Source organism: Schistosoma mansoni, chromosome 6 (assembly GCF_000237925.1).
Source record: "Schistosoma mansoni strain Puerto Rico chromosome 6, complete genome".
Lineage (NCBI taxonomy): Eukaryota > Metazoa > Platyhelminthes > Trematoda > Strigeidida > Schistosomatidae > Schistosoma > Schistosoma mansoni.
This window is the reverse complement of record NC_031500.1, coordinates 17,720,535-17,734,949: the sequence shown is the minus strand read 5'-3', so window position 1 is coordinate 17,734,949 and position 14,415 is coordinate 17,720,535. Positions and strand designations below refer to the sequence as shown.

The window sequence follows — 14,415 nt, the reverse complement described above, 5'->3', positions numbered from 1 at the left end:
TCCCCATAGTATGACGTATCGATATTACAATTTGATGTGTGTGCGAGAATGATAATAATTGGTTGTTGTTTTGCTGAGTCAGACACATGTAGATAGGGTGACAGGTGTTATATTGTGTTATATATATCCCCCTATCCTGATTATTATTGATTGACTATTCCTTGTTGTTGGATTGTGTCGGATTTTGGTGTGCAAATATATTGACGTTCTAGTCAAGCTAATCTCGTGTTCTTGATGTGAGTTGTGTTGAAGTCCTGTAGAATAGACAACACTGGGAGGGAATCTAATGTAGATATTCGTGTAAGATAAATTAACGTCCCACATACGTGTAAAAAGTGAAAGGACTGTTATAACAAGAAACCCTAGAGTTATAACAAGTATCCTACCGTTTATAACACAATTAATGAAAATGTTTAATGGAAACTGAATCAAAGTTTTGTATTTTAGCTCAATCATCATCTTTTTTTTGTTTATTTTTGAGTCACTAGTTACCATCGTAACTACATTTCAATGTGATTTGTTCAATATCTAAGGTGGTTATTAATATAAACAAATATAATGTGATCATTTCAAATAGATTTATAAAACCAATTAAATAAGATGAATATTCTGTGGATTCATTATTTATAGAGAAATAATATGGAGTGAATATTATTGCCTATGAGGAATAAAAAAAACAATGAATTAATCAATATTTCATAATTGAACAATGGAAAAACTAAGGGAATGGTTTATTACTCGCTCGCACGCGCGCGAGACTGATAGGTCCTTAGCTCGAATCTCGAGAGGTGGGATCGTGGATATGCACTGCTGAGGAGTTCTACGGCAGGACGAAACGGCCATCAAGTGCTTCCAGGTTTTTCATGGTGGTCTAGCTTCGATTGATTCATGATATCAACTACTGAAATTACTATAATATTCACAAAAACTCCGTCTGATATCAATCAATCATTCATTGATATTAACAGGGAATAGAGTTTTATAAAACCAAGTTATATTGAGGAAATGTTTGATTATAGATCAGAAGGGGTTTTTGTGAGGAATTTAGTATTTTCATAGTTGAAATCATGAGTCCATTGAAGCTAGACTACCATGGGAAACCTAGGAGCACTGGACAGCCGTTTCGTTCTACTATGGGACTCCTCAGCAGTGCGCATCCACGATCCAGCACTCGCGAGATTCGAACCCAGGACCTACCAGTCTCGAGCCAGAGCACTTGACCGACAGACCACTGAGCCGGCCGGCATCCAGAGGTGTTAATGTCTAACTTCAACCAACCCGCGAGGAGTCCCATAATAGAACGAAATGGTCGTTCAATGCTTCCAGGTTTTCCATAGTGGTCTAGCTTCAACTGACTCATGATTTCAACTATGAAAATGTTTGATTGTTTAGAAATAACTGATCAGATGAAGTTTTCTTCATCAATCAGATATTAAAATGTCATATAAACTATTGAATTCAATTAGAGAGACAACTTCAGTGAAGATTATAACACTGAAACTAACATGTCAGTCTGTGAGAAGAACTTCTGTTGAACAACAACAACATTCATTTTCATATTGAGTAGTTAAAGAGGTAATGAAGTTTGTTTTTATTCCATCGAGCATCAATGATCGAAATAAAGGATGGAAGAGAAGGTAGAATAGAAACTATTCGAATATCAAGAATGTGTCTTTGTTAACATTCGACTTATCGCTTATTCTTAAACGTACATTATTCTGTTTCATATATACGTGTATATTTATATGTTCTTGTGGAGGCGAGTACGAAGGAAAGACTGAAAGAAGGTGATCCATAAGATTTTCGGAAGGTTGTATTAGAAAAGCTTTCAAGTACTAACTAGTGAAATCATTAGACATTTAATGGATGGTGGAACCGACGTGAAATTCTGAAAGCCGTTCTAAATACTAACAGATCAGCGAACACCACTTTTACGCCACTTTCCAATACCTAATACTAACAAATGCTTTCGACCTGATTCTCATTATTGCTCATAAGGTGACAAAGTTCACCGACGCTCATTCACGATGTTAGCTTTAAATTCCTGTCAACTAAGCGTTGTGGTTACCACTTATTTATTAACAATTTGTTTTTCTTCATTGTCTCTTCATTATTATTTTCAACTGCTCCCCCTTATACCCCCCTTTCTACGGCTTCATCTTCAATATATAAATACTTATCATTCTTAATTATCATGTAAAATATGTTGGTTCTTCTTATTTCTTATGTCATTACCAACCAAACGTTATGTATTATGGTATATAGTGACTGACTTCAAGAGATGTTTCCTTGAGTTCTAGTGGGAAACAGTGACCAGTGGAGTTCAGCCAAGTCTGTTGTAGAGATATCAACTCATTGAAGACAATTGATGAATGGTTGCTCAATTTCGTGGATTGGTCGAAGTTAGACATTAACACCGTTGGATGCCGGCTCGGTGGTCTGGAATTTAAGTGCTCGCGCGCGAGATTGGTAGGTCCTGGGTTCGAATCTCGCTTGGCGGGATCGTCGATGCGCGCTGCCGAGGAGTCCCACAATAGGACTAAACAGCCGTCCAGTGCTTCCAGGTATTCCATGGTGGTCTAACTTCAATAGCCTCATGATCTCAAATATATAAAAAATTACTAAGATCCCCTCAAAACCCCCCCCTCTGATATGGTATATAAGTATGACTAATGTGACTTTGGACGGTTTACAAATGTTAAGACTCCCTTGAAATATGATGAATTCATGATATTCTGCTAATCATTCTCTTTTTAATTTCTTTACATTTATCAAGGAATCAAGATGTAGGTCACTTCAATAACATAATCAAACTTACAAGTAGAATTAAAAAAATCCAACATGTATTGTATACAATTTGAAAAATACACTAGAATAATAGAAAGAAGGTAGAACAATAAAACAAAGATTCTTAGTTGTGTTTTACGAGCAAAGGGAATTGCTGAACCATTATTACTTTAATGATCTACAATGTCCTCATAAGATGTGTGTTATATCTAGAGCTCAGATTCTTAATATAACACGTATAGCTTAAGCACTTGAACGCTAGAAACCTCCAAGTAGCGAATGCGAAGACAGAAGACAAGTGAAAGGAATGTTATGTCTTGTCCAATATGGAAACTACACGTCGAGATTCTGGAATGTTCCTCGGATCCTTCTGTACTTATTAGAGCTTTCTTGAGTTCACCTGTGGGTCGTCCTCACAATGTGTAAACATTTAATTCACTCTAAACTCACTTAGTATTGTTTGTTTGAATTTTCCCATTGATGTTTAAGGGACCGCAACTGGTCAGTCTCTTATTGGCATATGTGCATACTGTGCGTATTGCCTTGTTATAGCCTAAATTCACAAGCATGGTAAGCAAAGATGGATAGTGGCTAGCAGTGGAATCCAGGACGCGCGTTTAAAGTTCACCCCATTGCACAAGCAAGTGGCTATCAGGACTCAGTAGCTGAGTAGATAACGTGATGGCGTTTGAAGCGAAAGTTTCTGGGTTCGAGTCACGGAATGAACATCAACTCTGAGATGCAGGTACATCCAGCTGACGAGTCCCAAATAGGATGAAACGCGCATCCCGGATTCCACTGCTAGCCACTATGCATCTTTACTTTAATTCACACTAGTTGTACAAAAATAATTTAAGATAGTTGTGAAGTGACTAGGTGATTATTCTAATATAATATACAATTCTGTGTTGCTATTTATATTTCGAATAATAAAACATTAGAATGAAATAAATTTTACAAACATCTTTAACGTATTGGGTTCTATGGATTAAAACATACCCGATGTGAGATCCATTCATCATAATCTTATCAGAATTTAGAATATTTCAGTCTTATTTCTGTTAGGATGGCTCGTTGGCAAACTCAAGGAAGCCTTGAGAAGCCCAGAAGGAGCTGAAGACATTCCACCCAATCACCGCAAGAAGAACATTCTTGAATGTCGACGTGTAGCTCTCCTATTGGTTGAATAAGAAGGACCTACTATGTGCATATTGGTTGTCTGAAATGATGATTTACTTTCAGTCAAAAACTATAAATACATGAGATTTTTGTACTATATTTCACACTGTTTTGGGGAATAACATTTCTTACACTTGTCTTCTGTCTTCTTTCTTGCGACGTTGTGGGTTCGATCGTTCAAGTAGTCTAGTAGTATGCGGCATAGTAGGAATCTAAGCTCTAGGTATAGCAATTTCTACAGGAATTCTTTCTATTAAAGACTTGCCTTGATTAAGAAACATAGTTTATAGTTTGCATAAATTAAGTAATTTGACTGTCCTGATGTTTGTCAACTGTTGATGAAGTATCGTTCAAACGACTTTCGTCGGACAATAATTGTAATAATGAGTTATTCCTCAAAAAGGTCAAAAGATCGTACTTTACTCGTGTTTTTGAAAAAACAATAAGACAACAGGTATCACTATAGAATGAAGGTGAACTAAAACGCTTCTAGGATTATTGATAAGTAGTATGTGAATGCTGAATAGGCTATTAGCATTAGATAATCTATTTTGATCGAGTTTTGTCCTTTGAGCTGGATGGTTTGGTCGTGGAGCTTTCATCATTCTTCTGAACGACATCATCAGCACAAACATTGGGTAGAAGTGAAGTGTTTGACAGATTAAGGGCCAACAAGAACCCATCAACATCGAGGCGTACAGGACAAGCTATGAACCACATGTGGGAAAATTCAAACACTTCACTTCTACCCGAAGTTTGTGCTAATGATGTCGTTCAGAAGGACGATGAAAACTCCACGATCAAACTATCCAGCTCAAAGAACAAAACTCCATCAAAATCATCCACCTGAGCTACAAATCTTCTCCACCATCTCATTAGATAATCTAATACTGTTAATTCTACATATTCCAATCTCATATATCATTGATTAAAGGAAGAATTAAGAAAATAAACACTAACTTACATAGAAGAAAGATAAGATAATAGAGAGGAATCCTACGATCATTAATCCACACACCGTAATAAATAAGATCCAATTCCATCGAATTTTCAATGATGTTATCTTCATACTTAATAAGATAGATATTACACCCAATATAAATGTCACAATTCCATCAATGATAACGTATTTCAATTCAAAAAACCCACAAAATAAAGTAACACCAAATGATAATAAGTTTGCCTAAAATGATATAAGAAATGAGTGAATAGAAAAAAATAGTATATTCAAGAATAAACAATCTAAATGATTAAGAGGCGAGATCATGGATGCGCATTGCTGAGGAGTACCACAGTAGGACGAAACGGCCGTCCAGGATTTCCAAGTTTTACATGATGGTCTAGCTTCAATTGAGTCATGAACTCAACGATAAAATTACTAAAATCTCCACAAAACCCGCTCTTCTGATGATGTATGAATGTCAAGAGATGTATGCTCATACACTATATATCCTTCTTAATTGGAGTTCAAATTCATCTACCAGAGAGAACTATATATGTTATGATATAAAATGAGAAGAAAATCTCTACTTCATTAGAATTAGGAGCGAATGTTATGTCCTGATAAGAAGAATGAATGGTAATTTTCGGGTCCATTTATGGAGCAATGTGATATGTATATTTCGTATTGTATAATTGCTAAATAAATAAACTATCCGTATTCATATCCCTCTTATTATGAGCTCTATTTTGATCTATGAAGTATGGTTATGTAATTTACCATTCTTGAATTATGCCCTGTCTATCACTTACTATCTCCCTTATTCACAGCCGCATTCGGCTGAATCTTGTACAAATGTTATTTTCTATTTTATTAGTACGATGTGGTCAGTCTGTTTGGTATATAAATCCAGTATGCTTGAAGTAAATGATTCATATTGCAGAGGTTGAGATTGATGTTTTGGACTTAAGTGGCTGGGCTAAGCAGAAAGCAGGACAGACAAGTACTCTAGAATGCTTATACAGTTTTCGTGTGTCATTGGTCCGATCGATAAATCATTGCTCTCTAATTGATGGCATCGTCAAGTTGTACATTAACAGATCATCCAAGCGGTCACAAGTCATAGCAGTAACCAACACCATTCCAATTTTATGTTGATAACGAAAGTTAAGCTTTGTCATATGATAAAAATCATTAAAAAAATTACAGTATTCAATAATCAATTAGTGGATTGATTCTACTCTACATCATTCGATGAATGAGAACTGTATACTGATGGATTGTTATGGATTCAATGGATTAAATATAATCACACTGTATAGGACAATTGTAATTTAAATTATTGTTAGTTTTATTCATAGTTGAATGGTAATTAGTAGTGGAATCCAAAATGTTCATTTCATTCTCTTCTGAACTAATCATCTGAATGTACCTATACATATGTTGATATTCTCAACAAGACTCGAACTCAGTATCTTTCACAATGTCTTTTCAACTTAACTAATAAATCCAGATAACCACTCCCTTATGTAATAGGGTGAATTTAACTTCTTTCTTTTTCTTTTTTTTTGACAATCTTAATGAACTAATGGTACACCGAGAGTAGATGCATTAGATGCCTATATACTAAAAGAGAGAATGACCAATTGCAGTTTATAATATCAATGGGTAATTCACACAATCAATAAAAAAAAAGAATTGATATAATGTTTCCTGCGCCCTAGTAGCGCAGTAGGTTAGCCCCCAAATGTCCTGGTACGGCCGAGAGTGGAGAGAGTCCGCTCTCCCTCTCCAAATGCTCTCACATGGCCACGTGAAAATATAGCTTCTGCCAGGGAAGTCCTACTCACTGCCTTCTCGTAGGGGGGTGTTGTTTACGAAATTGACAGGACGAAAGCGAATGTCCAGTGCTTTAACCGGGTTGGTGGACATGAATAGTCCACCTAGGGGAGTTGGAAAACCCTGATTCCAAACCAATAGTGCACATGGATTCCAGTATCCTAAAGTAACAAATGGCATATGAATTAATCGTTAGTCACTGCCTACCATGGGACTGCATCTCCTCAAGATGCTCCACTGCCTTGTGGATTAGACCTTTAGGTCAAAGGTTCGGGGTGTAGCCCCCTAAGAAAACCACCTGCTTCAGTTTGCGGACCTGGGCAGTTACACAGCTCTCACACAAATCAAATGAGATTTGTGAGGCACATATCTATTTGGTGCCCCTTTGTACCAATATTTATGTGTTTAATTATAAAAATAAATAAATAAATCCTGTAAACTAACTGTTACACCAGCAATGATAGTATTGATTAATGTTGGACGATGTAATTTTCTAATCATCAATATCACAAATCCCATTATTAAACCAACAATTCTGAAATAATAATGGATAAACATATAAATCAATATGAATTGGGTATTACTCTTTATATCATATCATCTTGTAAACAAATATGTGAAGGGAGAAAGTTAAGGGAAGATCAATAGAAAGAGATCGAGAACAAAGAATGATTGATGTAGAAACGAAAGAACAACCCCATAAGGAGCACATCACTTCCTATACAATGGTAAATACATCTAGCAAATGAATCCCAACTAACCTAAACCTTAACCGCAGGAATTCCTGTTGATTAGATCCAATCGCATAAAATTATATGATTTGTTTTATACTAGTATTGTAGTGAATAAGAACATGGGTGGGGACAATCGAATGTATTTAGACACAAATTACAGACTATCTCACTAAATTCTGATAACCATAGAGTAAACAGTTAATTTGCAAAATAACAATCAATTGTCTCAATCTTAACTGTTCGTTCTGCAAATATCAGTTCATCTTCTCTGATTTCATTGTTCATGCATTTTCATACCAAATGCGCTTCGTTTCAGTCCTTTCCTTATCAATCTTCTGCTGAAATACATATTATGTCTGGCCATCAGCATATACTACTTATATGGGTATAAGTTATCCAAACCACAGTATGAGACCATTGATTAACATTATGCAAATCAGTTGTTTAATGTATGGTTCTCAGATTTTACTAAGATATTCTATAATGTTGTGTTAAAATATATTCGATTGTAGATCAGAAGGGGTTTTGTGAAGATTTCAGTATTTTCATAGTTGAAATCATGAGTTAATTGAAGCTAGACCACCATGGAAAACGTGAAAGCACTGGACGGCCGTTTCGTCCTATTATGAACCTCCTCAGCAGTGCGCATCCACGATCACGCACTCGCGAGATTCGAACCTAGAACCTAACAGGACTAAACGGCCGTCCAGTGCTTCCAGGTTTCCCATGGTGGTCTAGCTTCAATTGACTCATGATTTCAACTATGAAAATATTCGATTTTCCTAACTTGTGTTCTCGTTCACCACAATACTATTGTTTTTCTGACAATCTAATTACTTCTTTAATGTTTATTGAGTGTTTCTTATAGAGGTTAGTTTACTTTGAAGCTGGATTTTATTCAGCAGATTCTATAAAGATAAAACTCAGGGGAACTAGATTACTGTTTCATCTCAGTATGATACTCTTTGTTGGTGTTCATTAAATAATCGAAATATCAAGTGTTAGCCATGAGAATTTAAAATACTCGATTCAATTTATGGTATGGTTATGGGTGAACACTATTGAAGAATATCATAATACATATACGACTGTTCAGTCATTTCATAATAAGTCATTCAGCGACAACGTAGGACCAGGCACATATATGCATCAGTCAAAGTTGCCATACCTCACTCATTAGCACAACAAGATGAACACCATATTCATAGACGTAGTTACTTCACTGGTAGTAGTATATAAAAGATAGGTTGTATATAAGGATATAATATAGGAAGGAAGAAAGTTATGAAGCAATTTTAATCTTAAGGTTTAAGGGAAGATAAAGCGTGTATACACCTACGCCATTGTGATCGATTCTGAGCCATGTCACCCAGAGTCTCCAACCATTGGTTACAAATGTCACGCAGACCTCAACCAAGTAGTCTGCATCTGCCGACATGGCGCAGACTAGAAGTTAGTGACTTCAAGCACTGATACTACGTGTTGGTTTGGCCGCCCCTGACTCTCTTCCAACCACCACCAACACTAGTCAGCATGGCGCGTCGTGGTAATCATTGTTGAGGCATACGTAACACGTAGCCCAACCATCTCAGTCGATGAAGATTCATGACCGCATCAACTGATTTACCAATATTCCCTAATAATAATAATAACAATAATAATAATAAAGGTCGGTCTCAATGATATCCATCTACAAATTGATTACAAATATAATGAAATATTATTTGGTAAGTTTTGAAATTACTCAACATAGATCTCATCTGATAAAATGGATCGAAATTCGAAAAATTACGAAATATTATTGCTTACTGTTTATAATTCAATAGTCTGTTATATATTTCATATGAACAACGGGTTTTTAAAAATTTTCATTCACAATATGCTCATCAAATAAAGATTTGGTTTGTTTTTATATAATTCACTTGATATTGTTTGCTTGTATCATCTCATTGTTGTTGACAACTGCAATTGATCAGTCCCTTGTTGGCATATATGCATGCTGTGCGGACTGCCTTGATATTGCCTTAAGTTACAAGCTTTACAAGCAAAAATGGATGGTAGCTAGCAGTGGAATCCAGGATGCGCGTTTCTTCCTATTTGGGACTCATTATCTGGATGTACCTACATGCCAGAGTTGTTGTTCACTCCGGGACTCGAAACCAGTAATGTTCGATTCAAATGGAGATCGCTATCAGGACTCTGTGGCTAAATAGAAAATACGATAATGTTTGGAGCAAAAGGTACTGGTTTTGAGTCCCGGATTGGACATCAATTCTTGGGTGCAGGTACATCGAGCTGACGAGTCCCAAGGAGGACGAGACGCGCGTCTAGGATTCCACTACCTATCTTTGCTTATAATGCTTTCATATAATGTTCTAATGTTTTAGAAAATCAAACAAGACATTACAAGTGAATAATAATACTCACATTAATATGAATGCTCCTTTAAATTGTACTTTTGATTGACATTTAATAAATTCACTATAAAATAGAATATTGTATTGTAGAATATTAGTGTAATACTTGATAATTGAACACTTTTCATTCATTTTTTGTTAATGAAGAACTTGGTGAAAGTAAATCTGAAATGAAGAGAAGTCAATCAAACCTTTCTCAATACTCAAAACTGAAAACAAGAATTAACCTTACAATGAAGTCATTTTTGACTTACGTCAATAAATCACATGGGGTATTGTGGAGATTTCAGTATTCTCATTAACACAGTTGAATGCTGGCTCAGTGGTCTTGAGGTTAAGTGCTCTGGCGCGAGACTGGTAGGTCCTGGGTTCGGATCTCGCGAGGCGGGATCGTGGATACGCGCTGCTGAGGAGTCCCATAATGGGACGAAACGGCTGTCCAGTGCTTCCAGGTTTTCGAGGATGGTCTAGCTTCAATTGAGTCATGATTTCAACTATAAAAATTACTTTACTAAGCTACTACAATAAATTCCTTCATCGATCAAGTTTTCAGACTAAAAATTAACTGACTACAAGTGAATTTACATAAATACAATTTCAATGATTACACTTCGCTTATAAACCAGAGAAATAGGTCGTTATATCTATGAAATATTTAGTTGACTTGTGTTCGGCACTGAAGCTCTGAAGTCGATGACACATAGGGTGAACACAAAAACTGATAAAATGGATTTACTTGATAATGGAAATAAATCAAATTGCTACAGTCCTTACTGATCCGTTTAGTCGGACAGCGCACAAGCGACTGTCTACTGGGATCCAGTCTAAAAGAGCTAGTTCTGCCCTAGGACTTAATGCTATACCTACTCCAGCGAGGCCACTGGAAGCAGCATCAGGGCTTCCAGATACACGAAGCGTGTATCGGGATGGTTCTTTATTTTGATAAGGTGAGGTCAAATGAATGACGCTACTCGGATCTTGTATGCGCGTTTCGGAGACGCAGCACACATCGATGCTGCGAGATTCTAAAGTCCTAGCTAAGGAGGCCTGTTGTCCTATTTGGCACAATGTTCGGACGTCAAAAGTTCCTACATGTAGTTCCGTGTACTCGAATCGTTTGCCCTAGCGGTGCGAGATGATAAAAGGACGTGAGAAGGGTTAGTCGTGGAGATAAGAGAGTTATTAGCAGGTGTAGGAAGAATTTGAATGTGACCAACATGGTCTCGTGTGCAGTTACGGTTATGAGGGCTAATATCACTTCCCAGCTGCCCACACCGTGGAAGGATTTTACTCATTATTGACAATTATTTAACATTTACCAATAATAGGGAAACTATACGGAATTACTATTTAGAAGCAGGATAAGCTACTGATTTCATATTGAAATAATGCAAAGAATATGATCTTGAATAATACGTTGAAATGGATTAGTGTTATAGTAAATAAAAGATAATATAGAAAATAGTACTAATGTCATACCAGGTAACAATCATTTAAATTAAAGGTAAGTCTATAATTTATGTACAATCTTTGAGTCACCTTGAGAGTGTCCACCTAAATGAGGGTTACAAACCAGTTTAAGGAATTAGAATTATGATTTACAATTGATGGTTAAGGTTATGAATTAGATTACAAGTTTTCATCACAAACTTACATCAGCTATCATACCAAAACTTTATTTAGTCAAATAGATGAATGAATTCCACGCCAAAATCCAAGACATGTTATCTCGAACCTGATTGGTCCATTCATAAATTATCGTCTCGACCAATTAAAAAAAAACAATGGAGGTAATATTAAACCCAAAATATACTACAAAATATTATTGTTGAAAGCGTGAGTCAATTGAAGTTAGACCAACAGGGATAACGTGGAAGCACTTGATGGCCGTTTCATCCTAGTGCGAAACTCCTCAGTAGTGCGCATCCACGACCTCGCCTCGCGAGATTCGAACCCAGGACCACTGTTGAGGAATCCCACAATGGGACGAAATGGTCGTCCAGTGCTACCAGGTTTTCCATGGTAGTCTAGCTTCAATTGACTCACGCTTTCAACTATTAAAATACTAAATCTCCACAAAACCTCTTCTGATAATAATAAAGATTATTGTGACAAACCTTTTGTAATGAATGACAATGTAGTTGAATATCTAGTCAATTAGGATGTTTTAATCAACTATTTGTATATGTATAGTCTACTTATATATATAATCGTTATAGTAATAATCAAATATTGTCTTGAATAAACTTTAACCTCATTTAAAGTTGATCAAATGAATTGAATGATAAAACAACCCTTGTACCATCACTTGTTAGATGTATATAAAGTCATTATGACTGCATATTCTTGTACTTTAATATGTAAAATGTAAATTATTGAAGTCAATGAAATGTTCGGTAAGTTCAAATGGTGATGATAAATATTGAAAAAAATGTTGAATGAAGTTTAGAGAATTATAAATTTCATTATAAAAACTGACTTGTAGAAATGGATCGAAGAATTGATTTTGAACTTAATTTTATACTTACTCCTATTATTTTTTATTGAGGAGCATAAGCTGACAACCGCCAGCTCTCTCCACCTATCCTTGTCCTGGGTAATCGTCTCCAGTTCTTTCCAGTTAACATTGATCCTTTTCATGTCTACTTCCAATTCCCGACTTAGCGTATTCGTCAGTCTTTCTTTTTTCTGTTTCCCTTCAGGAATCCAGGTTAGTGCTTGCCTCGTGATGCAGTTTGATGAATTCCTCAATGTATGTCCGATACACTTCAAACGTCTTTTCCTAATTTCCTTTTCAGCTGAAAACTAGGTTATCCTATCCCACAGAAGGATGTTGCTGATGGTATCCGGCTAGTGAATGTTGAGTATTTTGCGTAAACAACTGTTTATAAATATTCGTAAATTCTTGACGATGGTTGTAATAGTTCTCCACATTTCAGCTCCATACAGTAGGAATGTCTTGACGTTCTAATTGAAGATTGTGACTCTGGTATTGGCTGAGAGTTGTTTTTAGTTCCATATGTTCTTTAATTGTAGGGATAATGTCCTTTCTTCGCCAATCCTTACCTTTACATCTGCATCGGATTATCTTTGTCCATCGATGATGCTTCCCAGGTACATGGGAGATTTAACCTCTTCCAAAGTTTCTCCATCAAGTATGATTGGGTTGGTGTCCTCCATATTATATTTGAGGATTTCGCCTTTTGCTTTGTGCATGTTGAGGACTGCTACTGAATAAGTTGCTGCTACTTTGATTATCTTCATCTGTATTTGTTGATGTGTATGGGATAGAAGGGTCAGATCATCTGTGAAGTCCAAATCTTCTAATTGATTCAGAGCTGATTTTGAACAGCATTTATAAAATTCTCTTGAATGAATAATAGATTGATAAAAATATATTTCATATTCATGATTTACTAAACAAAAACAATCAAACCTGACATTATTAATTGATTTGACATAATACTTATTCAATATAATATATAGTATTATATATGTGTTCTGAATCTCCGCCTGTAGCTCCTACGGGGGCTACTGCCGGTCCCAAGCCCGGGTAAAGGAGGAGGGTTAGGCATGGGGTTAGCGACCCCATCCCGTAGAAAACCAACTCTCTAAAAAAACGCTAACCAGAAAAAATCATTCAAATAATTTAAACTCTGCCCTGGGTGTTGAAGGAATGATTATGACGTCTCATGATGAAAGCCGAGTTCCTTCGGAAGTCATGAGGCCGATGCACCTTCTAACAACCAGAGCGACAATTTTTATAGGTACATGGAATGTCCGGACAATGTGGGAGACTAGAAGAGTCTTCCCAATTGCATTGATGCTGTCCAGAAAAGCACAAAATGCACTTATTGGATGGGAATCTCATGGACCAAGGATCATCAAAGCCTCCTTCAAAACAAAGAGATAGGGAATTACAATGAACGTCATCCAATGCTATGCGCCTACCAACGACTACGATGAAGACGCTAAAGACCAATTCTACGATGGGCTGCAGTCGATCTTCAAGAAGTGCCCAACCAAGGACCTGACCATTTTGATGGGAGACCTAAATGTCAAGGTTGGAATGGACAACACTGGATACGAAGACGTCATGGGACGACATGGACTGGGAGAAACGAACGAAAATGGTGAGAGATTTGCAAACCTATGTGCCTTCAATAAACTGGTCATAGGTGGCACCATATTCTCACACAAAAACATACACAAAGCCACTTGGATTTCATTGGATCACACTATACAGGATCAAATCGACCATATCTTCATCAACAAAACGTTTAGGAGGACGATGGAGGATGTGAGAACCAGAAGAGGAGCTGATATAGCATCCGATCATCATTTGCTGATCGCCAAGATGTAACTAAAACTTAAGAAGCACTGGACAACGGCGCGGACAACATCACAAAAGTTTAATACGGCCTTTCTTCGAGATGCTGACAAACTCAACAAATTCAACATAGCCCTCAGCAACAGGTTCGAGGCCTTTCATGATCTACTCAATGGAGAAGGAACTACC

General features: G+C 36.5%; 1 protein-coding gene across 1 annotated transcript; it reads right to left on the bottom strand.

Moving 5' to 3' along the window:
* Nucleotides 1-410: 410 nt before the first annotated feature.
* Smp_131410 (hypothetical protein) lies at nucleotides 411-12,046 on the bottom strand. Its single transcript, XM_018798457.1, has 7 exons — nucleotides 12,014-12,046; nucleotides 10,003-10,061; nucleotides 9,907-9,960; nucleotides 7,190-7,280; nucleotides 4,931-5,149; nucleotides 2,819-2,869; nucleotides 411-658 (listed from the first exon to the last, which is right to left on the bottom strand). The coding sequence occupies exons 2-7, from the start codon at nucleotides 10,026-10,028 to the stop codon at nucleotides 485-487; spliced, it is 615 nt and encodes a 204-aa protein (XP_018653397.1). The 5' UTR covers nucleotides 10,029-10,061; nucleotides 12,014-12,046; the 3' UTR covers nucleotides 411-484.
* Nucleotides 12,047-14,415: the final 2,369 nt, after the last annotated feature.

Coding starts and splice junctions, on each gene's coding strand:
- Smp_131410 (XM_018798457.1), bottom strand. CDS start 10,028: ATGAATGAAAAGTGTTCAATTATCAA. Junction 9,961..10,002: donor GAAAAGTGTTCAATTATCAA/GTATTACACTAA, acceptor TCTATTTTATAG/TGAATTTATTAAATGTCAAT. Junction 7,281..9,906: donor AAAGGAGCATTCATATTAAT/GTGAGTATTATT, acceptor TTATTATTTCAG/AATTGTTGGTTTAATAATGG.